General features: G+C 42.0%; 1 protein-coding gene and 1 long non-coding RNA gene across 3 annotated transcripts; both read right to left on the bottom strand.

The window, feature by feature from the left end:
- Positions 1-9,227: 9,227 nt before the first annotated feature.
- YEATS4 (YEATS domain containing 4) lies at positions 9,228-25,064 on the bottom strand. Of its 2 annotated transcripts, none has more exons than XM_023643986.2 (7): positions 24,804-25,064; positions 23,063-23,182; positions 20,310-20,376; positions 20,119-20,213; positions 17,197-17,289; positions 17,018-17,105; positions 9,228-9,875 (listed from the first exon to the last, which is right to left on the bottom strand). In XM_023643986.2, exons 1-7 carry the CDS (start codon positions 24,852-24,854, stop codon positions 9,706-9,708), a joined length of 684 nt encoding a protein of 227 aa, XP_023499754.1. In that variant the 5' UTR covers positions 24,855-25,064; the 3' UTR covers positions 9,228-9,705. The 2 variants fall into 2 exon arrangements, with proteins under 2 accessions (XP_023499754.1, XP_023499755.1); XM_023643987.2 differs by lacking the exon at positions 9,228-9,875 and adding an exon at positions 16,616-16,746 and having other exon boundaries at positions 24,804-25,016.
- LOC138924862 (uncharacterized) lies at positions 13,208-14,160 on the bottom strand. The gene is made up of 2 exons (XR_011440196.1): positions 14,037-14,160; positions 13,208-13,301 (listed from the first exon to the last, which is right to left on the bottom strand). It is a non-coding gene; the product is annotated as an uncharacterized lncRNA (long non-coding RNA).
- Positions 25,065-25,101: the final 37 nt, after the last annotated feature.

The following is a 25,101-nucleotide window of genomic DNA, read 5'->3' as shown; positions in this document are numbered from 1 at the left end:
ACCGTCCTCCGCGCCCGCTCCAGCTTCAGTGCTGTCCTCCGAAGCAGCTCCAGCTCGCAGCTTTTCTAAGAATTCACGTCAGATTGCGTACATTTTGGTAGGCATTTAGTTCGTATCCAACTTTTCACTACTACGAGCAAGCAGTGAACGCCCTGACGTACGTGTAGGAGTGTTTCCTAGCCGTGAAATTATTTGATTAAATGGTAGATAAATTTAAAATTCTGATATTAAATTTCTTTTAATCTTAAGGCACACCTATGAGTACCAATTCTCCTTCACTCTCTGGGACAGTGTGTATTAGAAATCTTTAAATTCTGTCACCATAATAAACGATAAATGGTCATGTGTTGATTTGCATTTCCCTGATTACTAGTGAGTTCATGCATCTTTTCAAATGTTTATCGGCCACCATTTGTAATTTTTCTTTTGTAAATTACTTGATCATGTTCTCTGCCCATTTTTCTATTGAGTTGACTTTTTAATTGATTTTTGGGTAATATGTATATCTATCTATAGATACATTTACATCCATATTACCATATATTATATACCTCATATATATACTATATGTTATTACTACATATATACATATTACACTACTATATATTATATATGTATTACCACATATGTCATATACATTGAAGCCTTGTTTAGATACCCACATACAAACATTTTATTTGGGTATTACCAGATATGTAATGGGGATTATTCACGATTTCTGATCAGAGCAGCTTGCTGCTGGGAGCAATGACTGTCTCCTTGGCTCAGGTGCTTCCTAACACGTGACCTTGGGCAAAGCACTTGATCTCCTTGAGCCTCAATTTCCTTAGTTGATAAATGGGGATAATAATGTGCTCTCACTGGGTTGTCTTTGGCTAAGTGTGGGGCCATGAAGTATTCAGTAAATGGTACCACTTAGCATTATTATTTTTTTAGTTGAGATATAATTCACATACCATAGAGTGTACAAGTCAGCGGCTTTCTAGCATATTCCCAGGTTGTGCAACCATCACCACGGTGTACTGCCAGAACATTTTCATCACCCCCAAAGGAAATCCTGCCTCCACTCACTCCCCACCCTCCTCCATCCCCTGGCAATCCCTAATCGCGTTCTCTCTCTGGATTTGCCTGTTCTGGACATTTCATATAAGTGGGATGATACAATATGTGTCCTTAGTGTCTGGCATTTTTCATTTAGCGTAATGTTTACAAGGTTCATCCATATGGTAGCATGTTTCAGCACTTCATTCATTTTTATTGCTGAATAATAATCCGCTGTATTGATATGCCACGTTGATTTATCCAGTCATCAGCTGATGGACATTTGGGTTGTTTCCACTTTGGGCTGTTATGAATCATGATGCTATAAATACTCACGCACAAGTTTTTGTGTGGACACACATTTTCAGTTCTCTTAGGTATGTACCTAGGAGTAGAAGTGCCGGGTCATATGTACAGTAACTCTATGGTTAACTTTTTGAGGAATTCCCAAACTATTGTCCCCAGCAGTTGCACCATTCTCCTTTCTCAGCAGGAATGGATGAGAGTTTGTCTCTCCACATCCTCGTAAACACTTCTCATCTTTCTCGTTTATTACAGCCGTCCTAGTGGGTGTGAAGTGGGATCTCATTATGGTTCTGATTTGCATTTCCCTAATGACAAGTGATGTTGAGCATGTTTTCATGTGTTTATTAGCCATTTATATTCCTTCTTTGGAGAAATGTCTATTTAAATCTTTTGCCCAAATTTTAACTGGTTGTCCTTTTATTATTGAGTTGCAAGAGTTCTTTTTTTTTCTTCTTTTTTTGAGCAAGATTAGCCCTGAGGGAACTACTGCCAATTCTTTTTGCTGAGGAAGATTGACCCTGAGCTCACATCTGTGCCCATCTTCCTCTACTTTATATGTGGGATTCCTGCCACAGCATGGCTTTTGCCAAGCGGTGCCATGTCCGCACCCGGGATCCAAACCTGTGAACCCCGGGCCGCCAAGAAGCAGAATCGTGCAAACTTAACCGCTGCACCACCGGCTGGCCTGCAAGAGTTCTTTATATATTCTGGATACTAGCCTCTTTTCAGATATATGATTTGCAAATGTTTTCTCTCATTCTGTGGGTTGTCTTTTCACTTTCTTGTGTCCTTTGATGCATAAAAGTTTTTAATGATGAAGTCCAATTTATCTATTTTTTCTTTGGTTGCTTGAGCTTTAGGTGTCATATTCCTAAGTATTTTGTTTTCTTTGATGCTATTATAAATAGAATTGGTTTCTTAATTTTTAGTTCATTGCTAGTGTATAGAAATATAATTGATTTTTTGTATAATGACCTAGTATCCTCCAACCTTGCTGAACCCGTGTATTAGCTCTCACGGTCGGTGTGTTTGTGTGTATTTCTCAGCGTTTTCTAGGTACAAGATCATGTCATCTGCAAATAGAGTTTTACGTCTTCCTTTCTGACCTAGATCTTTTTATTTCTTTTTCTTGCCTAATTATCCTGGCTAGGGTCTTCAGCACAATGTTGAGCAGACGTCGTGAAAGCAGACATCCTTGTCTTGTTCCTGATCTTAGGGGGAAAAACATCCAGTCTTTCACAATTACGCATGATGTTGACTGTGGGTTTTTCATAAATGCCCTTTATCAGGTTGAGGAAGTTCCCTTATACTCCTAGTTTGTTGAGTGTTTTTAACATAAAAGGGTATTGGATTTTGTCCAATGCTTTTTGTGCATCTGTTGAGACGACCGTGTGGCTTTGTCCTTTGTTCTGTTAATATGGTGTATGCATTAGTTTGCTAGGGCTGCCATAACAAGTTATCACAGACTGCGTGGCTTAAACAACAGGAATTTTTCTCACAGTTCTGGAGGCTGGAAGTCTGAGATCAAGGTGTGGGCAGAGTTGATTTCTTCTGAGGCCTCGCCCCGTGGCTTGTAGATGGCCATCTTCTCCCTACATCCTCACATGGTCTTCCTAATCTCTTTTTACAATGACTCAGTCATACTGGATTAGGACCCACCCTAATGACCTCATTTTAACTTACTTATCCCTTGAAAGGCCCTGTCTCCAAATAGTCACATTCGGAGGTACTGGGGGTTAGGACTTCCACATCTGGAGTTTGAGGAGACACCATTCAGCCCCTAACAGAGTACTGCACAGGTTGATCTTTCTATGTTGCACCAACCTTGCGTTGCCGGGAGAAATCCAACTTGATCATGAGATCACTGAATCCTTTCTATATGCTGCCGGATTCAGTTTGCTAGCATTTTGTTGAGGATTTTTGCGAACAGCCAGCATTACCATCTTCTTTATTCCTGCCATTCAAAGTGCTTTTACCTATGCTATTTCATTTACCCTTAAACGGAACTCCATGAGGTGTGCAGTATACTCATACTCGCTAAAGCGAACCAAGGCTCAGGAGAGTGAAGCGATTGTTCCCTAATTACTAATTTGCAGTAGTTCACAGTATAAACTGGAATCAAAACTACAGAAGGGAGGAACATTAGGGAAACGAAAAAAATCAGGATTTGGTGAGAACAAAGAGAAACTTTGTATGGCTGGAAGTTTACAGGGTCACTGTGAACGGCATCAGTGATCTCAATGACGCAAGAACAGAGGTCACCTGCTGATGTGCACAATAAGAGTGAACACACTTGTGGTTTCAGCTCATGCGTGTGATTAGACCAAGCAGGGCTGACGGTTCTCATTAGTTTTGAGATCATGATTGGACCAGATTAGCTGGAAGAAGCAAACATAGAAATTTTGACGATAGAGAGTTGACTGTATCGGTAACAGCACATCCAAACTTACATTTCCTTCTTTCTCAGAATGTTAGTTTCCAAGCCAACTGCCACTGCACGCACTCCTCCCTAAGCCTTAGTGGAGCTGAACAACAATGCTCTAGTACCATGACTGAGAATGCTGAATTCAGATTCTACCTCGGGCCCCAACCGACTGTGGGACTCTGAAAGTCATCTAATTTCTGCAACACTTTACTTCCTCATCAGATGAAGGAACTGAACTAGATATTCTCTAAGCTCCCGTCCAGTCTCAGGACTCTGTTAATTTAGTGAATAAGGGGAGTGGTGATTCAGTGGACCGGAAATTTTCAACCAGCAATGCTGAGGAATTCACTAAGGGTAGACGGGGTAGTTACTGAGGAGCAGTGGAGCCTGGCAGAGGACAGAGCACGTAAGCCAGGGCGGGGAGCTAGTGAAGCTAAGAAAGTAGACAGACCAGAGTAGGGGTAGGGGAGGCTACCTAGAGTTAGGTGTATCATGGGGGATATTATGCAAAAATTATTTTAATTAAAAATAATTAAAAAGCCAGACTAGAGAGTCCAGGCTGGGACAGAAGGCAGATAAACCCATACCTCTAACCACCTATTTTTGCTTCAGCATCATGATGTTATTTATCCAGGTTCACTGGGTGATGCGCTCGAGAGTGAGCATCTTACCCATAAGTCCCTCTGGTAAAGTCCTGAAGCAGTCCTGGCCCCTCAGCTTCTCGCATCTGTCTCAGGTCATGTTTCATTTCTCTGAACTGTCAGTGACTTTCACAATGATCCGGCCTGAAGGAGGCAACATTCTGATAATCAAAGAACATCTGTTGTTCCTTTTCATTTAATTTTTAAACTATTTTTTTAATTCTCTTTCACTCAAATGAAATGCGTTCTTACCGTGAAAAATTCAAACATTCACACACACAATGTAGATAGTGACAGTCCCCATAATTGCTCTTCCTACTGTTAAGATTGGTGAAAATTCCTCCACGTAATTTTTCTCTCCATACCCTAATGCAATGCTGTTTACCCAAATGGACTCATGAACACTGTTTTGCAGTGTTCTGCAAACTTCTTCTTCTCTCACTAACCGGTATACTCCTGAAATTTTTTCATGTCAGAGCATCCAGCTCTGCTTTATTCATTTTGACAATCACCAAGGAGTCCATTGTATCACTGTATCATAATCTACACAGCCCCTGTTGATGGGCATTCACCTTGGTTCCAATTTGATATTGGAAATAATGCTGCACAGCCCATGTGGTGCAGTGAGCATCCTTCTATGTTTCTTGCATATTTGGATAAATGTTTCTAAATAATACATTCTTAAAAGTCTAATTGCTTACTTCAGTAAAAAGTTAAACAAATGTGTATTTTAAAAGTGAAATTGCTGACTCAAAATATTTCAGTAGATATTGCCAAATTGTCCTCCAGAAATGTTGAACCAATTTCCACTCCCACCAGTGGATGAGAGTAGCTGCTGCCCACTCTCTGGCTAACCCTGGGAAGTCTTGTGGGTCTTTTTTTTTTTTTTTTTTTTGGTGAGGAAGATTCACCCTCAGCTAACATCTGTGCCAGTCCTCCACCATTTTGCATGTGGGATGCCTACACAGCATGGCTGATGAGGGGAGTAGGTCCAGGCCTGGGATCTGAACCCGTGAACCCCTGGCCGCCGAAGGGGAGCCCAGGGAACTTTAACCACTCGGCTATGGGGCCAGCCCCTTGCCTTTTGTTTTTTGAAAATCCTTCCTATCTCCTGTAGATACAGGGTTATCAGATTAGTAAGTAAAAATATAGGATGTCTAGCTAAATTTGAATTTCAGATAAACAAAACATAAAGATTACCCATCTCCATCAGTCAACTGGGCTATATTTCTGGTCTCTCATCAGTATCATAAGGGGCACCTTCTCTGATTATCAATATTTATCTGAAACATTTATTTCCTCCTAAATGGACGAGAAGTATTTGCTACTTAAACTTGCATACTCTTAAGATTTATTGGGATCAGCACATGTACTGGCCATTTTTATGTCCTCTCTAGTGAACTCCCTGTTCATATCCTTTGCTCTTTTTGTCAGTGGTTTATTTGTCTTCCTTGGTGGCTGGTAAGAATGTTTTACACTAAAGAATTAGACCTGTTCGATATGCCCAGTTTCCCTTTTGACTGTTTTTCTTTTTTCCCCATCTAGAGGTGTTGCATTTTTATGTAGCCCAACCTATCAAGCTGTGCCACTGTGACAGTTTCTCAAATCACCTGGATGCTTTGTATAAATGCACATTCCTGGGCCCCATTCCAGACCCAGCTAACCAAACTTCTGGGATGAAACCTGGGACTCTGTACTTAAAATCTCTGCAGGGGATTGTCTTCCTTTCTCCTTTCCTATCTATCTCTTTTCTTTTTTCTTCCTTCCCTTCCATCCTTCCCGATTTTTATTATATTCAATGATCAATAGGGAAGAATTTGCTAGAATTATTAAAATAAAAAATACAGAAGTAAACATGTAAACTATGCAATTGGAAGGTACTGTCATTTTCTGAGAGTGTGTGCTGTGATTAAAATGACTTATTCTTTATCAGATCTTGACTTCAGGGAGAATAAAAAAGGAATTTTAATGGTTTTCTCTGTCTGACAAAAAAACCCTTTTATTACGGAAAATGTCAAGCATATACAAAAGGAAAGAGAATAATATAATCCCATATACCTATGTCCCAGCTTCAAAAATTATCAACAAATGGCCAGTCTTGTTTCGTCTCCATGCCCTATCCCCACCATCTCACATTCTCTGGATTATTTTAAAGCAAGTCCCAGGAGATTCCTAAACTCATCCAATTTGAGATCCAGAACTTTATGATTTCTGGGTTTCCCACTGTGCTTTAAAAGTTCTTTCCAATTCCAAAAAAATAATATTTACTCATGTTTTTTCTAGCTAGTACCTGTATGATCTCATTTTCTTTGGTTTCAATCTCAAGAATTTGAAGTCTATTACTATTAGAAAAAAAACAAACTAGAGACATTGGGGGTAATGCTAAGGAATAGGTACCTGGAATATCTTCTACGAGAGATTTCAGACATCTGTTCTTTCATATTCCACCTAGAGGGATTAACACCAGAATTTCCTTACATGTTACTAACGGTAACCGCATCTCAGTGTCTGCATCCATGCCACCTGACGCTCACATTCGACAGTCCTGGATTACTCCAATTAGTTAAAGAAATGAGATCTGAGAAGTGTTTAGGCACGAGCAACAGACAATTAAAAATGCTAACGCTTTGAAGAGGAGAAGAAGTGTTACTGAGGCAGAAAGGCCTCTAGCTGTAGATTACTAGTTTGAGTCACATTGCTGGTTGACTCACCATCTAGCTAGAGTCCCCTAGTCTCCCGTCTGTAAAACAAGGATAGCAGCACTAGCTGCCTACCTACCACTGTGCAGAGAAAGGAGACTTACACCTTGATTTTTAGAGCGGGAGCTGCCTAATTAGCCGAGTTTCCTTTCATTGTTCTTAGTCTTTATCTCAATAAAGTGATTAATCCTTGGTAAATAAATATTCTCTTCCACTTGTAGAAGAATGGGGAAACAGAAATCAAGACCTTGTAGAATATTTTTAAAGTTTGTATAATTCTAAACAAAATTTGCCACTTAAATGTTTTTTTGAGATAAAATTCACACAAGTATTCATTTAAACTGTTTTTAAAATGTACAACTTCGTGATTTCTGCATATTTGCAAGATTGTGCAATTGCCACCACTAATTCCAGAACATTTCATCACCCAGAGTGGAAATCCCCTTCTCCTTATCCCCTGGGAACAACGAATCCACTTTGTTTTGCAGCTTCGCCGATTTAGGGCTTTCCATATAAATGGACTCATACCATATGTGGCTTTTGTGTCTGGCTTCTTTCACTTCACATATGTTTTCAAGGTTCATCCATGTTGTACAGAATCTGTACTTATTTCCTTATTCTGGCTGAGTAATATTCCACTGTATGTGTCTACATTTTATTCATTCATTCATCAGTTGATGGATATTTGGGTTGTTCCCTTTTGGGCCATTATGCATAATTCTGCCACGAATGTTCACATACACGTGTCTCCGTGAACATGTCTCATTTCTCGAGTACACACCTAGGAGTAAGATTGCTGGGTAACTAGGGTAACTAAGCTTAACTTTTTGAGGAGTTATCAAACCATTTTTCTAAGTGGCTACACCATTTCACATTCCCAACAGCAATGTATGAGGCTTCCAATTTCTCCACATCCTCACCAAAACTTACTTTGTTTTGTTTAGAATTATAGCCATCCTAGTGGGTGTGAAGTGGTATCTGTGGTTCTGATTTGCATTTTCCTAACAACTAATGATGTTGAGCATCTCCTCATGTGCTTATTGGCCATTTGTATTTCTTTGGAGAAATGTCTATTCAATCCTTTGCCCACTTTTTAAATTAGGTTTTTTATTTTTGGATTATTAAGAATTCTTTGCAACCTCATGGGCGATCCTACTTAAAGCCAACACAGAATAAAGGGCTGACAAAGGGCGAGATTGAGCCATGAAGACATATTTTGAATTCTTGTATTCACCCATGCATAAAGTCAGACTTTAGTATTAGGAATCTCTACATTCTTGGGGGTTAATCTGGCTAGAATAATGAGGGATGACCTTCCATGTCAGGTTCCTCAAGTAGAATGAGATTTTCCTCCCCCATTAGTTTTCCTGACCTCTCCCCAGGCCCTTCCTACGCTGTGGGCGCCGGGCAAGAGCTGAATGATGCCTGGCAGAATGAGAAGTGCCATCCTTAACCCCAGAGGGCCTCTGGCAGAGATTTCAGCCACAGATACCTTTGCACAACCACCATAATGCTTATAAATGCCACAACTTAAAAAATACAGCAACAAAGTAAAAAGTAACCAATCTACAAGGGCAGATAGATAAAGTATCTTCAAGTGCAAGGGTGGCTAGCTGTGAGCCTACAGAGCATACAGAATCCCTGCGTCCGGCCTGGGGGCCACCTTTGCGAGCTTTGTACGTGTTAATGCTGCACCTTTCCCAGAATGCTTTCCTACCTATTATTGTCCCTCAGCTGCCAAGGAGGTTCCACTAACACAGCCTTAAAGATCAACTACTACTGAATGTTCAAATTAGATTGAGTCCAAAAGCAGGGGCTCACCACGTGGGCTTGAACAGGTCAGGCTGAGGAGGAGAAGGCAGTTGTGAAGCCGATGCACGGCTGCTTCCTCTGTGTCATTGGAACATGCATGAGGGACTAAATGTTTTTCTATGTGAAAACGAATGACACTGAAGTAGTTAGGCAGAAAAATACTTAAGCTCTTCGCCATCACAAGCGTCTGTATGCTACGAGCGCCAACAGAGACGTGTAGTCACAATACCACAGAGATACGTTACCTGTAACGAGAGAGCTCCAGGTGCTTCACAGAGGAAGAAACACAGCAAGAGGCAGAGAGAGGATCCGTAAGCTACATTTACTGAAACCGACAGGGCACTGGGCATATCAGACACAAAGGTTAGGACGGGGACAGATAAGAACTTACAAAATTAAATATACACTTTAATTTTACCACTAATTCTAACTACTAGTGAAGTATAAAATTTGTACAAGTTATACTTTATAACCAAATTATGATGCCTGTCAAAAAGGATAAGCTATACATAAAATACAATAAAAAATTTTTTAAGTTGTGCTTAACATCATAGAATTACCCTAAAATGGGCTGATAAAATGCCTATACAGCATTCATTCTTATTACCCACATATGTCTCACATTAAAGATGGCTTGAAAAGTACACATACTTTGACCCCTCTGATGAGCAGCCCGTGGTCACAACTGTAGGCGCAGTTCCTGAGGAGCAGTATTCACGGTCCACTTCTCCAAGTCCCTCACTCTCAGTACAGCTTCCTCTCAAGTTCTCTTCAGAATGGTTTATATCTCTTTTGTCTGATCATCTTCTTCGAGTTTCCTGATTTCATTTTTTAAACAATTAATAGTTTCTCGACTTGCTTTTAATCTCTCCTTAAGCTCTGCAATTTCAAAGCTTGTTTTTTTTTTCGCAGCTTCTAATTTTTCTCTGGTTTTCACTTCAAGTTCTGCAACTAAGGAAAACATGTACTTTTATTAAATTATTTCTTTTTTCTCACAAGTCTAAGATATGGCACTGAGTAATAAACACGGTATTTACTAGTCAGTGTTTCCATGATGAAGCATGGACAACTCAAGATCTACAACATTAAACACGGAAGGGAAGGACGTCTGAACTCCCAAGAGAGGATCTCAGATGTTGTCTACAACTAAGAATGAAATTCTGCCCACTAGTATTTTAAGATTTTAAGACATGACGTCCTTGTTTTTCTGCATATACACATTAATTTGGAAATACGGGGGCATACAATCCAAGAGACATCCAGCTAGTAAGAAGAGCTAACCAAATACAGTGTTCTTACATTTATTTACAGGTAAAACTTAGGTAATGAAAATCACGCTGACAAAACAAACCCATCCCTTTTTTCAAAAAAGACAGCACTAACTGTCTGGGTTTGAATTCCACCTCTACCATCTAACAGCCGTGCCACGCTAAGTTAGTTATTATCCCTATGCTCACTTCCTCATTGCTGAAAAAGAGATTATAAGACCAAACACCTCATAACATTATTTGTTGAGAAGATTTTAAGTGAATTAATGCCTATTTAGTATCTAGAACACTGGTCTGGTACATAAAAAGCCATATTAATTACTATTATGACAGAGGAACATTAAATGATATGTAAAACATTCTAGGGGCCTACATAAATTACTAAAGAAAATATCATTACTGCAAAAACGGACACCATCTATTTAAATATTCCACTTGTTTTACAAAGAAAAACGCCTACTTTCCTGCAACATTACCATCTGGTGGACACTTAAGGCAACTGCTGCTGATGACTATTAAAGCACAGTTGTACTTTTGCTAAAACAAGATGATCACTAACTAGAAGCAGCAGGGTTTGGGAAAAAAACACTGAAAACCCAACCTCTAATATCAGAGAGACCTGGGTGCAAATACACCTTTGGCCCCTTGTTAGCTGGATGCTGGTACCTCTAAGCCTCCCTTGGTCTCTTCTTTCTGTAGGACACAGTTAAAACTGTATTTCCCAGGGGATTTATGAGGAGTAAGTCATGTATATGAAGCATCCAGACATTAAAAACATGCAGTAACGTTTCCTTATTCTGCTTGTTGCTGGTGATTTTCTTTTTGTGATACATTTCCTAACAGGTAAATTTTTATACTGCCAAAACAATCCATATTTTTATGTGTAATTTCTTTCATTTTAAAAATTATTTTTGAAAACAGGTACTACACACAGGACACAAAATTAGAAGGCTGAAAGTGTAGATAATGAAAAATGTCTCCTTCCGCCCCTGCCCCCCCACCCAGAATGAATCATTAGTAGGCTTCTTTGGTATCTTGCCAGAAATAATCTGTTCACAGACGAGCACACACCTAGGCGTTACTTCTCCTCCTCACCCAATACAAGTGGTGTCACACCACACTCGTTGATCTGCACCTGGCCGTTCACTTCACTCTATCTGAAAGCTCCTCACATCCCAGACTCATGCTTTAACGGCTGCAGGGACCTCACTGAACAGACCCCCGTAATTCACTAGTGTCCCCTCGATGTCCGTTCAGAGTCTTTCCATTTCTTCTATTATGAACAGTGCTATGACGTGTGTGCTGCACACCATCATTTCAGTCTATCCATAGGGTAAATCCCGACACGCAGAATTGCTAGGTCGAGGGATCTAGGCCTTGTGATCCTGGACGAGCGCCTGGTGACTCAGGCTCTGCTGCTACAGTCCTGCGAGCAGTGGGTGCCCCTGTCGTGTCAGCTTTTGAGCCTTAGTTAACCTGAGGCGAAAAATGGTATTTCAGAGTAGCTTTAATTCGCATTTCTATTCTTACTACTGGGGCTGACTGATCTTTTTATATGTTTAGGAAACATTTCTCCCTTCCTTTTTATGAAATGTCTGTTTTTCCTTTGCTGATTTTTCTGTTAGGTTATTGGCCTTTTTTAAATCGAGGTATAACTGACATATTAGTTTCAGGTGTACAACATAATGATTCAATGTTTGCATATCTTGCAAAATGATCACCACCATAAGTCTAGTCACATCTGTCACCATACATAGTTAAAAAATTTTTTTCTTGTGCTGAGAAGATTTAAGATCTACTCTCTTATCAACCTTCAACTATATAATGCAGTATTATTAACTATAGTTGCCAAGCTGTACATTACATCCCCAGGACTCATTTATTTTATAACTGGAAGTTTGTCCTTGTGCCCCCCTTTCATGGATTTCACTTCCCCATCTGTTTTCTGTATCTGTGAGTTTGGTGTTTTTTTTTTTAAGGAAGATTAGCCCTGAGCTAACATCTGCTGCCAATCCTCCTATTTTTTTGCTGAGGAAGAGTGGCCCTGAGCTAACATCTGCCACCAATCCTCCTCTTTTTGCTGAGGAAGACTGGCCCTGAGCGAACATCCATGCCCATCTTCCTCTACTTTATATGTGGGACACCTACTACAGCATGGCTTGCCAAGCAGTGCCATGTCCACACCCGGGATATGAACCAGCAAACCCCAGGCCAAAGTGGAACGTGCGCACTTAACCGCTGTGCCACAGGGCTGGCCCCATGGTGTTTTTTGTTTTTTAAGATTCTACATTATAAGTGAGATCATACAATATTTGTCTTTTTCTGACTTACTTCACTTAGCATAATGCCCTCAAGGTTCATCCATGTTGTCACAAATGGCAAGATTTCCTTCTTTTTTTATGATGGAATATTTTATTGCGTGTATATATATATATATATATACACACATCACACTTTCTTTATCCATTCATCCATCAATGGACACTTAGGTTGTTTTTGTATCTCGGCTATTCTAAATAATGCTGCGATGAACATGGGGGTGCATGTATCTTTTCGAATTAGTGTTTTCATTTTCTTTGGATAAATACCTAGAAGTGGAATTGCTGGATCACATGGTGGTTCTATTTTTAATTTTTTGAGGAGCCTCCATACTGTTTTCCATACTGGCTGCCCTAATTTACATTCCCATCAACACTGCACAACAGTTTCCTTTTCTCCACATCCTTGCCAACACTTGCGATTTCTTGTCTTTTTGAGAACAGCCATTCTAACAGGTGTGAGGGGATCTCTCATTGTGCTTTCGATGTGCATCTCCCTGACGATTAAGTGACGTTGAGCACCTTTTCATGTACCTGTTGACCATGTGTGTGTCTTCTTTGGGAAAATGTCTATTCAGATCTTTTGCCAGTTTTTTAATTGAACTGTTTGCTTTTTTCCCCTACTAGGCTATATGTGTTCTTTGTATATTTTGGATACCAACCCCTTATCAGATACATAATTTGCAGATATTTCTCCTTTTTGGTAGGCTGCCTTTTCATTTTGCTGATGGCTTCCTTTGCTGCACACAAGCTTTTCAGTTACTGGCCTTTCTTACTGATGTGCAGGAGCTCTGTATAAATTAAAGAAACCAGTCATTTGTGATTATGAGTACAATATTCATGGCTGTGTGTCTCTAGATTTTGTTTACAGTGCTTTTTACTATGCAGAAAGTTTTATTCCCTTGCTCTCTCTCTCTCCACATCAATTAAAAACACACACTGACTGACAGGCACTCTGTGAGATGCTGGGGCACAGAGGTAGGAGATACAAGAGAGGAAAATGCAGTACAGCGCCATGGGGTAGTCACAGGAGCTGAGAGAGCAGACTGGATCCGCACCGAGGGAAAGGGTGTAAGCGTATCCAGGAGAGCTTCCTGGTAGTGGTAAAATCTGAGTGAGTCTTAAAGAATGAGAAAGGAATCAGGTAGAGGAAGCTGACACAGGAGGGCCTGGGAACAGCAAGGAGTCCTAACGACTGCAGCAGGCGGTCTGAGATCGAGGTGGGAGACCTGATCTAACTCCTCTGTCAGAGGACAGCCTTCACTCTAGATGTAGATTCTTGTCTGATTTAGTCATTATACTTTATTTTTGACAAATCATAAGACTGCAAAGGGCATGATATATTTGGAAGAAGACCTAGGTTAATTAGCAGTGAGATCCTGAAGGAAAATATTTTAAAATTTCTTGTCGCTTGTTCCAGTTTTCTGCTTCCTATATATTAAATGCTTCCATAAAAAAGAAAAATTTCTGTTCTTAATTTCCAAAGGAAGCCTCAATTTAGAGGAAACCTATCCAGGATCACTCACTGCTTAGGAGCACAGACTGAGGCTTCCACACACACAGCACGGCTGGATGGCTACGGGCACAGGCTCTGGGTCTGCATCCCAGCTCTGCTGGGTGATCTGGGCAAGTTATCAAACCTCTCTCTGCCCCAGGGTGGTTACTCGCACACTGGGCTAACAGCAGCACCTTCCTCCGAGGGTTGTTAGGGGCGCCCAAAAAGGGAAGAAACCTGAGTACACAGAAAGTTCTCATTAGTCTTCACTATCATTTAATTATTCCTTGTGGAAGCCATTATTACTATTAAAAGCTAGATCATTAGGGCTTAAGTAAACTTCCAGTTTACTACTATAAACAGCTTTAAAAACTTTTAATATGCATCATAATGAGCAACTTCTATCCGAATATTACTCTACCTAAAAATATTACTAAGTTTTTAGAGTCTAAGTTCTAAGGACTGCCTGGGATCAAGTCCTGGCTCCAACACTAACTAGCTGTGTTAGCTTGGGCAAGTTTCTTGACCTCCCTGTGCCTCAGTTTCCTTTTCTACATGGGTTACCTAATCAAGTTATTCTAGATCTAAATGAGTTTACAGAGGTACAGATTTCGAAGAGTACAAACAGTAAGCACTCCATAAATCTAAGTAATATTTTATTATTACCCAAATATTGAGTATAAGACCCTCAAGTTGGTAAAAGTGTACATATCTCTTCTAGGCCTTTGATTAATATCCCCAAATTGCTCTTTAAAAGGCTAAAGCAATTTATACTCAAACAATTCATGAAAATGCAGGGTTCACCACACCCTTAAAAGGTACAACTAGTAAAGGTTCCTTTTGTTAATTTGACACAAATACAACCACCCATAATTGTTTGGTTTGCATTTTTTCAATTCGTAGAAGGGCCAAATATTTTCCTATTTTATTTACCAGTCATTTCCTCTTTCATCTGTCGATGTCTTTTGTCCATTTATCAATTGAAGTTTAAATTTTTTCTTTTTTATTTATCTATTTTAGAGTTTTTAAGGTATTAGTCCTCTGTCATATTTTCAACAAATTTTTCTTCTTTGCCCTTCTGAAACGCATAAGTTAAACATTTTTTACAAAATCGAGTTTGTCTTTCTTATAAAGTGATTTCTTCTAATATCTCAAACTTAGAAAGTCTTCCCTAGCCAGGACAGTCCTTCCTCTAATACTGTAAACACGCTGAATGACTTTAAAAAAACACTGAACTATCTTTAATTAAACTGGAATTTATTTTGGTAAATCCTATGAAACAATGATCTAAATTAAGTTTTCCTCCCAAAAGCTTATCAATTGTGCCAATAACATTTAAGAAATTATCTTTTTCTTCCTTATTGATTTGATACTGTTAAGAAAATAAACTGAAGATAACACAAAACATGTAATTTACTGATAAAAACTTCCCAAGGTTATACAGCTTCTTACATAAGCTTTAACACATCCAAGTAAATGTATAGAAGTGCCTTTCTATAAAACAAATTATTTGTACCTACTTATTATATACAAATGAATTAATGATACTAGTTTTGTTGAAAACACAAAAATGTGGGCACTTGAATTTTCAAAGACAAGTTTCCTCTATGAATTGGGCGTATTTCATGGTACAGGATAAAGATCTATAATGGAGAGGAAATGACTAATAACAAATTAAAATAGTATATTAGTAGTGCTTTTACCTTTTCAAAGTGATCATACACATATCTTTGTTTTATGTTCATAACAAAGTAGGCCAGGTAAATATTTCTGCAGATGTAGAAAGCGAAGCATCAAGGTTTTAAATGAGTGTGATTTTACATTTTAAATGACTACCAAGTGGTGAAAGCATCATTTGTATTCCAGTGTTTTAACTCCCCATGATGAGTTTCATGAAAATATAAACACAACCCTGCTAGAGCCACTGATGGGGAAACAGCACCTCCTCTCCCCTAGTCTCACCCCTCCTCCCCTTCTTCTACTGCTCACTTCTTTCAGCCGACAAATATACTGGTTCATTTCCCCTGGAAAACACTACCCTCTTGACCCCAGATCCCGCTTCTGCTACTTGAAGGATCACCGCTTCCCTTACAGCCCAGCTCTACGACAGGGTTGTCCACAGCACTGTCTCCAATTCCCCTCACCTCCTTCTCTCCTGACCCACTTCAACCATCTCCTGTCCTTACTGTTCTCCTTCAACTGTTCCTGCTCAGGTCCTCAAGGACCTCCCCCTTGCTATACTCCATTTCTTGGCTCTCATCTTACCAGACCTATCAACAGTATTGCACACAGCTAATGACTATTTCTGGATACGCTTTCTTCACCTGGCTTTAGGACAACCTAGAACAATGCCTGGCATAGAACTGGTGCTCAGTATACACTGTAAGCAAATGAATGAAAGATCAAAGGAAGAACTGAACGAATGATGGCAAACAGGTTTCGTTTTGAGTGCCAACTGCAAATGACTGGCAGTAGCTGCATGGAGTGATGGAGGGGGTGGATGCTGAGGGAAGACATACCATGACTGATTACCAACTGGTATTCACCATCCCAGCATTAATCTGAAACTATGTAGAATGACACAGGTTTTTAAAAAAGGAGATAAACTAGTTCACAGTAAACAAAAGTTTAATTATATTCTCAAGGTTCTTCACACAGATTTTGTTAGTAAAAACTAGTAAACAGAAAATAACTGAGTGACAGGTTAAGCAAGATTAACAAAAAGTTATGCTTAAATGTACCTAGGGAAAAAAAGACAGAAAATATTTCAGAGAATGTGAGAGGCTGCCTTTTATCATTTAAAAGTAGGCTGCTCTGGGAGCAATTTAAAATATCCCTCTTATATGTTCTATGGTAATACATATTTGGTTGTTTAAGTCCCAAAAAATTGACATATCTACACATATAAATATAAAACATAAGAAAAAATTTAATAGTCACTAATCACACAATCCTTTCACCATTACAGAATACATTATTTTTCAGGATTAATTAGGAATTCTTGATACTCACATTCTGTTTCATGCTTATAGGCTCCTAATGTTAGCTGACGAGATGTTGTTAATAATTGTTGCATCATTGCTGTTGGGTCTTGAAATATCTAATGGGATAGAATGGAAAAAAGCCCAATAATGTTGAAGTTATACAACTTAAAATGCTTTTAAAACTCACTCACTATAAAATCTTCTTACCATTTCATCATAGAACTCTGAAACCACTGTCTTTTTTCCCAGCATTGCATTGGTGTCTGACTGAAACAGCTTTAATAAATGGTACAGGGTTACCTATGAAACAAAAACAGACGTCACATCTGTGAATGGTTTTCATCATCACTGTGAGACACTGTCATTTCTGTAAGTGACTTAGAGGCTGGAAGTAGCAAAAACATCAAATTCAGGAGCTTGTCTCAACTACCACTTACTGTGACAAATTGCCCAAACTCTCTGTACTGTCATTTCCCCATTAGGTATCACAGCATCCATCTACATCTGCTTAACAGGAATGCTCTGAAGGGCGTAAGTTAGGGTCTGCTATAGCATCTCCAGAGAGTGACTATGCATAACTGTAACACAAGAGAGAGCTATGGAAATTAAATCACTAAGGCATGAGTTCTTTTACTCACACAAGTGAAATTCGAATAACTGTGACAGTTATTCTGTGAAGATTAAAGTTTACAAATTTACTCTGGGGAAAAAAAGATCTCTGATACTTCAAAAGGAATGACCAATACTAAAATGCTCAGTGAAGGCAGATAGTTTCTGTGCTGATCTTTAAGGTTATCACATAAGTAATAAAAAGTTAGTGATAATTCACTTTGGCAAGAGCAACATGTCTTCAAAATACTCAAACACAGGTGCAGTAAGACATCAAAGAAAAAGCTTTGAGGCACAATGTGTGATTACTCGAGCAAAATAAAACCTAGCTGGCAAACGTCAGAGTTTACAGTGAAGCTGCAGAAAACAATTCAGAGGCCTCAGAGAATTTTCCAAAAAGTTAGCTAAAATCATTATACGGAGCATGCATCATATGCCATCGTTTAATTAAACCTTCATATGACCTATTTTCTGTAAGAGCCAACTACTGAACAAGTATAATGGTTTCACCACACCAGAAGAACATCATAACACCTTTTAGGGAATAAAATTGAAGCCTATGTAGGTCCACATGGAAACCTACTCAATGAGTCAATCAGAGTAGCGCAAATGACCACACTGCCTCTCTTCCAAGAGAGGACGTGCAGAGCTGTCTCTTAGTGAGCTTACACAACACAGTCATTTCTTTCACAGGTGTATTTTCCAGCTGAGGGTGAGGCAGGGAACAGAGGAGGTAACAGACAGGTAAGGCAGCACATTCTCAAAATAAAAATGAACCCAAAGCAATCTCACAAAGCTAAAAAGAGCTTCTGCTCTAGTAACATTACCGACTTCTCCCCCCACAACATCTGCTGAATCCTGTGCCCTATTCTCCCCAATAGATTATTCTCATTAAGGATAAGAGCAGGGGGGCCAGTCTGGTGGCACAGCAGTTAACTTCACCTGCTCTGCTTCGGTGGCCTGGGGTTCACCAGTTTGGATCCTGGGCACAGACCTAAGCATTGGTCATCAGGGCATGCTGTGGTAGGCATCCCACATATAAAACGGAGGAAGATGGGCACAGATGTTAGCTCAGGGCCAATCTTCCTCAAAAAAAAGAATAAGAGCAGGGTCTCATCTTTGTATCCTAACCCTTGAACAGTGTCTTGCAAATAATCGATATTTAATAATTTCTTGCCAAATAGAATATAATGTCTGTGAGAGTATTCCAGAAGGACAAGAATGGTAGGAGATCTGGAAACCTTACCACATGGAAAATGTGTAAATGAGCTATGGATGTTTCTTCAGGAGAAAAGAAAACTAATGTAGGAACAGTTACCAGTCAAAAGTTCAAGGAAGCCTAGCATAAAGTAGGGCTTTCTTAAAACAAGAACTACCTCACACCTGAAGAGGATGACACAAGTCAATGTTCTCCACACTGGAGACAGGCAAGCCCAAACTGGATTCTCACTAGAGAGCCTGCGGAAAGGAATTCCTACGTGGGAAGAGCATCCCCGGGCACTGAGATCACCTGGGTGCCGGCCCCTCCACACCCACTGAGTCAGGCGCAGGCGGGGGCAGTTTGAATTTTTAAAAAAACACCTCAGGCGTTTCTGGTGCAGCCATTTAGGAACTAATTCTCTGATTCACTGGCCCAGGTGATGTTCAACTCCTGTAAAAGCACACACACAGTTTTAAAAACACAATCTGATAATTAAAGTGCAAATATTTGGTGCTAAGGGAACTAAGGGAACGGGCTGAGTCTAACGAAAACTAACCATGATGAACGTTACGGGCCTGAAGCCGGAGTCACGCCCCAGTCACACAGACGTGGGAGAGCCACACTGAGTTGTGACCCCATGTGTTCAAAAATAAAAAAGGCTTAGTGGTTTTAGTCAAAAGAAAGAGTAACGGAGAGAGTTTGAGGCGTGAATGCAGTACTTGGGTTCAAAAACTAGCTCTGCCACAACTGTTTCTGAGCAGCGCTTGATCCCTGAACTTTAGGATCCTCATCTCTAAAACGACATCACCAACCTCACAAAGCTGCTGACGGATCAAAGTGCAAGGTTTGAGGGAGTTTTCACACAATCAAGCCACAGAGGAGGATATTAAGTAGAGCTGCTAGTACTCATGGCAGCTTGAAAAAGCAAGAAGCGTGTTTCTAAGGCTTCCAACTATAAAAAACTGAATACCCCCATTTCAGACAGCCTATGACTCAACCTGTTTGTCACTAATAACCAAATGATACTAACGAATTTTAAGCTTTTTTGCTCTAGTAATCATATGCTTTCCAAGGTTTCTTTCCAACAAATGTTCACATTATACCCCTTCTTTCTATACTTGAAAAATAAAAGAGTTTTGAAAGGCACTTCACTTAAAAATGGAAAACTTTAACTCACAGCAAGAGGCCCCAGGCCCCAGCGTACATCCAGGACATCTCACGAAAACGTCAGCACACAGCGAGCGACTCAGTAAGTATGGCTACAGTTTCACAATTACTAACAAACCCACTTCATAGGTGCAAAAATTAACATTACTCACAGGTCTTTCATTAGGATCAATGAAAAATATTTTGATGATTATTTCGAATTCACCCCATCCTGTTTCAGTAATTTCATATGGAGGCTTAGTAACAACTGAAGAGAGAGAGAAAAACAACTATAAGTTGTAAATTACTGATTCAGTTCCCTGTTGAAAATTTGTATGTTATGAATCAAAAAACTGTACTGTACCTCTTAAAGGATTACCATAGCTTTCATGTAATTTAAATTGGATTTTCTTCACATATGCTGACATATCCTAGAATACAGAGGTTTAATTAGTTCTGCCATCCACATAGAAAAAGTAGGAGGGAAATACACTGAGCATATGTACCTAATTAAATACACTTTCCCTTAAATTTTATGGAATACACTTTTCTAAAAAACATGAATTATACGTGGGAGGTTTGTTTCTTACTTTAAACAAAGGAGGCCCATGAATTCTTTCATAATTCATATATAGGAATATATGTCCCCGATGTGTTTTGCAAATCCTGTTTTTATACATCTCTAAACACAATACTCTAAATCAATTTTGATTTTTCCATAAAAACAATATTACCCTTTCAATATTTTTATAGAAATAACCATAGAAACCAAAGCAAATCTAAGACCTAATCAACTTCAAAGAACAAAGTCTGATAAAGCTAAGGCCAACTAAACTAAGCAAGCCCAAGCTGTTGGATATAAAGCTGCTCCTTTCCTTAAACTCTGTTGAAGCACAGGCGCACGTGCATCGGTTCTGGCACATAAAGAGCCTCTTCTGGTAAAGGCGGCCCTTAAAAAATAACTCATTATAGAAAAAGAGGAAAATGCAAAACAGTAAGTCATACTCAATAGTAATGTTTATTAATCTTTTTATTTGCTTTCAGGAATTTTTATGTGCTTATTATCTAAATATATACCTATATTTTAAAAATTGGGACCATCCTGTAGTGATATATTATTATCTGCTTTCATAACTGAACAGTATACTGCCAACGCTTTTCCTGAGGCAGATCTTCATAAGCATTTTTGAAGACTCTTTTGGGATACTTTCACTCTTTTTTTCCTGCAAATGAGTGACTAGCAAAATTGGGGAGCAGATGCTATAATGGTCAACAACGGGGTCTTGCCCTCCAGATCTCAGTGTGGAGGAGGCAGTCGAGAAGACCAGCATTTCTATGTAATCTGTTACGAGGGCGTTAGGTACAAGTCCATAGGAGGGCTGCCTGACAGTCTTGGGTGAGCAAGACAGTATTTCTAAAGAAAATGACACAAACTGAGAACTAAGGGAACAGCAGGAATGGAGTGGGTGGGGAGGAATGAGTGAAGAGGTTTAAGAGTAATTAGGTGTTGGAAAGACGCAGGGCCTAGAAAATGATGGGATGAACCCAGACAAGGGAGCGGGCTGCAGACAGGGCAGGGGAAGTCTGCAGCAGGGCTGCTCAACACCAGAGCTCAAGTTGACCGAGAGGCAGGAGGGAGCCACTGAGGGCTTTTTCCTTTTAGTGACAGCTTGAGACATAATTCACCTACCACACAACCTACCCATCGGAAGTGAACCACTCAATGGTTTTCAGTACATTCAAAGCGTTGTACAACCATCACCACAATCAATTTTAGAACGTTTTTACCAGACAAAAAGAACCCCACACCCATTAGCACTCACTCCCGAATCCCTCTTCCTCCCACCCACTGGCAACCACTAACCTCTTTCCTATGTCTATGGATTTGCCTATTCTGGACATTCTGTAAAAATGGAAGGGCTGGCCCTGTGGCCTAGTGGTTAAGTTTGGCATGCTCCACTTTGGCAGCCAGGTTTGGTTCCCAGGCGCAGACCTACACCACTCGTCGGTGGCCATGCTGTGGCAGTGACCCACACATGAAACAGAGGAAGATTGGCACAGGTGTTAGTTCAGGGCTAATTTTCCTCAGCAAAAAGAGAAAGATTGACAACAGATGTTAGCTCAGGGCAAATCTTCCTCAAAAAAAAAAAAAAAAAACACAATGGAATAACACAGTATGTGGCCTTTTGTGTCTGGCTTCTTTCACTTAGCATGTTTCCAAGTTTCATCTATGTGGTAGTAGAATGTATCAGTACTTTATTTCTTTTATTGCCTAACAACATTCCATTGTATGGATACACCACATTTTATTTATCTACTCATTAGATGACAGATATTTGAGTTGTTTCCCCCTTTTTGGCTATTATGAATAATGCCACTATGAGCAATTATATACAAGTTTTTGGGTGGACTTTGAAGGATTTAAAATATAATGTGTATTCATTCGATAAACATCTGTTGAATACCTACTATGTGCTGGCTGTGTTCCAGGCACTGGAGCTTCAGCCCTAAAATACAATTACCACCAGGCAGAGGACACAGCAGAGTTCTCTCTCACACCCCCTAGTGGTCTTATCACCCATTATCACTTACAAAGCACGAGCTGCTTATTCCTACAACACCTGATTAGAATCCCATGCTAGTTTAAGAAATGGTGTTGGGATGAGAACCGAGCCTACAGCATAGTTTTTGTCACTGTCACTTAATTTTAATTAGAAAACATTTCTGGAAAATTGATTTCTATTAAGAATTATATGAAGATGACAGCCCTTACTTTATTATTTCAATTTTTTGGTAACATTTCTACAGTGGGCTAATTTTATAATGGGAAAGTTACTATAAAAAAAAAATTGCATGGGGCCAGCTGGTGGCATAGTGGTTAAATTTGTGTGCTCCCATTTCGGTGGCCCAGGGTTTGCAGGTTGGGATCCTGGGGGCGGACCTAGCACTGCTCCTCAAGCCATGCTTTGGCAGGGTCCCACACAAAATAGAGGAAGATGGGCATGGATGTTAGCTCAGCGACGATCTTCCTCACACACACACACACAAATCACAACTTATTTTCAAGCAAAACAAACTGTAGCTTCAAAAGAAGTTATAGAAAAAACAAGCACCTACCTCGTTTCTGTAGGGCTTTACATACACTGTCCACTGATGGGTGTGCCCGTCTTCTTCTCTTTTCTTTCCAAAATACCGAGCAACATTACCATAAACTATTGGTTTAACAATAGTAACCCCCTAAAGGAAAAATAATTTAAATACCAGTTAATACTGTATCATTACCCAAATAAACAGAATGAGAGTTCTGAAAGCTTGTTTTATGTAACAGCAAACTGTCTAATAACCTACAGTTTGGTTCTCTTGCGGGCAAGAGCCATGAGCGCCAGCGAGGAGGCGGTGGCCCCGGCCGTCAGCCGCACGGACGCATGCACACCGTTCCTGGGGGGAGCACCAGAAGCCTGCAGACTCAACCCGCTCAATCACCTTGCACGGAGGCTCACACGCTCCCGGAGCCCCAGCCGTCAGCCGCACGGACGCACGCACACCGTTCCTGGGGGGAGCACCAGAAGCCTGCAGACTCAACCCGCTCAATCACCTTGCACGGAGGCTCACACGCTCCCGGAGCCCCAGCCGTCAGCCGCACGGACGCACGCACACCGTTCCTGGGGGGAGCACCAGAAGCCTGCAGACTCAACCCGCTCCATCACAGGGCACGGAGGCTCACACGCTCCGGCAGCCCCAGCCGTCAGCCGCACGGACGCACGCACACCGTTTCCGGCGGGAGCACCAGAAGCCTGCAGACTGAACCCGCTCCATCACCGTGCACGGAGGCTCACACGCTCCCGCAGCCCCAGCCGTCAGTCGCACGGACGCACGCACACCGTTCCTGGGGGGAGCACCAGAAGCCTGCAGACTGAACCCGCTCCATCACCGTGCACGGAGGCTCACACGCTCCCGCAGCCCCGGCCGTCAGCCGCACGCACACCGTTCCTGGGGGGAGCACCAGAAGCCTGCAGACTGAACCCGCTCCATCACCGTGCACGGAGGCTCACACGCTCCCGCAGCCCCGGCCGTCAGCCGCACGCACACCGTTCCTGGGGGGAGCACCAGAAGCCTGCAGACTGAACCCGCTCCATCACCGTGCACGGAGGCTCACACGCTCCCGGGGCCCGGCACGACTACAGGGAGGGCGCATCCCGCAGTCTCTCCCAACCTCTCGTTTCAGCCCGTTGGTAAGTCCCCCGCCAGCCCAGAACCCCCCGAAGCCCGGGCAATGGACGTGCGGACGAGGCTCCGGGACCACGAGCTCGCCGGCTCTCCCCTCCCCTCCGTGCAGCAGCCCTCGGGGCTCCGGCGCACGCCCACTGCGCGTGGGACAGAAACACGCTGCGCACGACGGCCGCGTGCACGGTGTGATGACAACTACGCAAACACGACGGGACGCGGATGCGACCCGAAAACACCCCGCGGACCCACGACATCGGTGCAAACGCGGGCGACTCCTTTTCAGAGCGAAGCCTCCTGCGACCGGTGAAACCGCGGAGGGGCGAAGGCGACCGCTCCCGCGGTCAGGACGCCCGTGCGGGACGCGGCGACGCGGGGGCAGAGGGACGCGGCCCGAGCGTGCCCCGCCGGCAGTCGCGCCGGGCTCCGCGCACCTGCGCTCGGGCGGGTCTTCCGGACGCGCCCGCCCCGGGTCCCGGTCGCCTGAGGCCGCGGGGACGCCGCCGTGGAGGGGACGGCAGGAGGAGGGCCTGCTCTCGCCGAGGGACCTCGGGCCCGGGTCGCCCCCCGGCGTCCCCGCACTGGTGCCCGGGGCCGAGGGGACGGCGCGGGGGACACGCGGCCGGGCACCGACCTTCACTCTCCCGCCGGAGTCAGGCCCAAATTCGGCCATTCTCTTGAACATATTGTCCCCCGGAAGAAGCCGCCGCCGCCAGGGAAAGAGCCGGGCCGGCGGAGCCGCCGCCCTCAGACCCCGCTCCTCCGCGGGCCCAGGCGCCGGCGTGCGGCGGCGGACGAGCGGGCAGCGCGCAGCAGCGTCCCGGAAGTCGGCCCGCGCCCGGAAGTCGGCCCCGCGGAGGGCGGGGCGGAGGTGGGCGGGGCCGAGCGCTGCGCAGGCGCAGAGAGCGCTGGCATGCCGCGCACGCGCACGC

Source organism: Equus caballus, chromosome 6 (genome assembly GCF_041296265.1).
Source record: "Equus caballus isolate H_3958 breed thoroughbred chromosome 6, TB-T2T, whole genome shotgun sequence".
NCBI classification, from domain to species: Eukaryota; Metazoa; Chordata; class Mammalia; order Perissodactyla; family Equidae; genus Equus; species Equus caballus.
The sequence above is the reverse complement of the archived record's forward strand: the minus strand, read 5'-3'. Positions and strand labels throughout refer to the sequence as shown.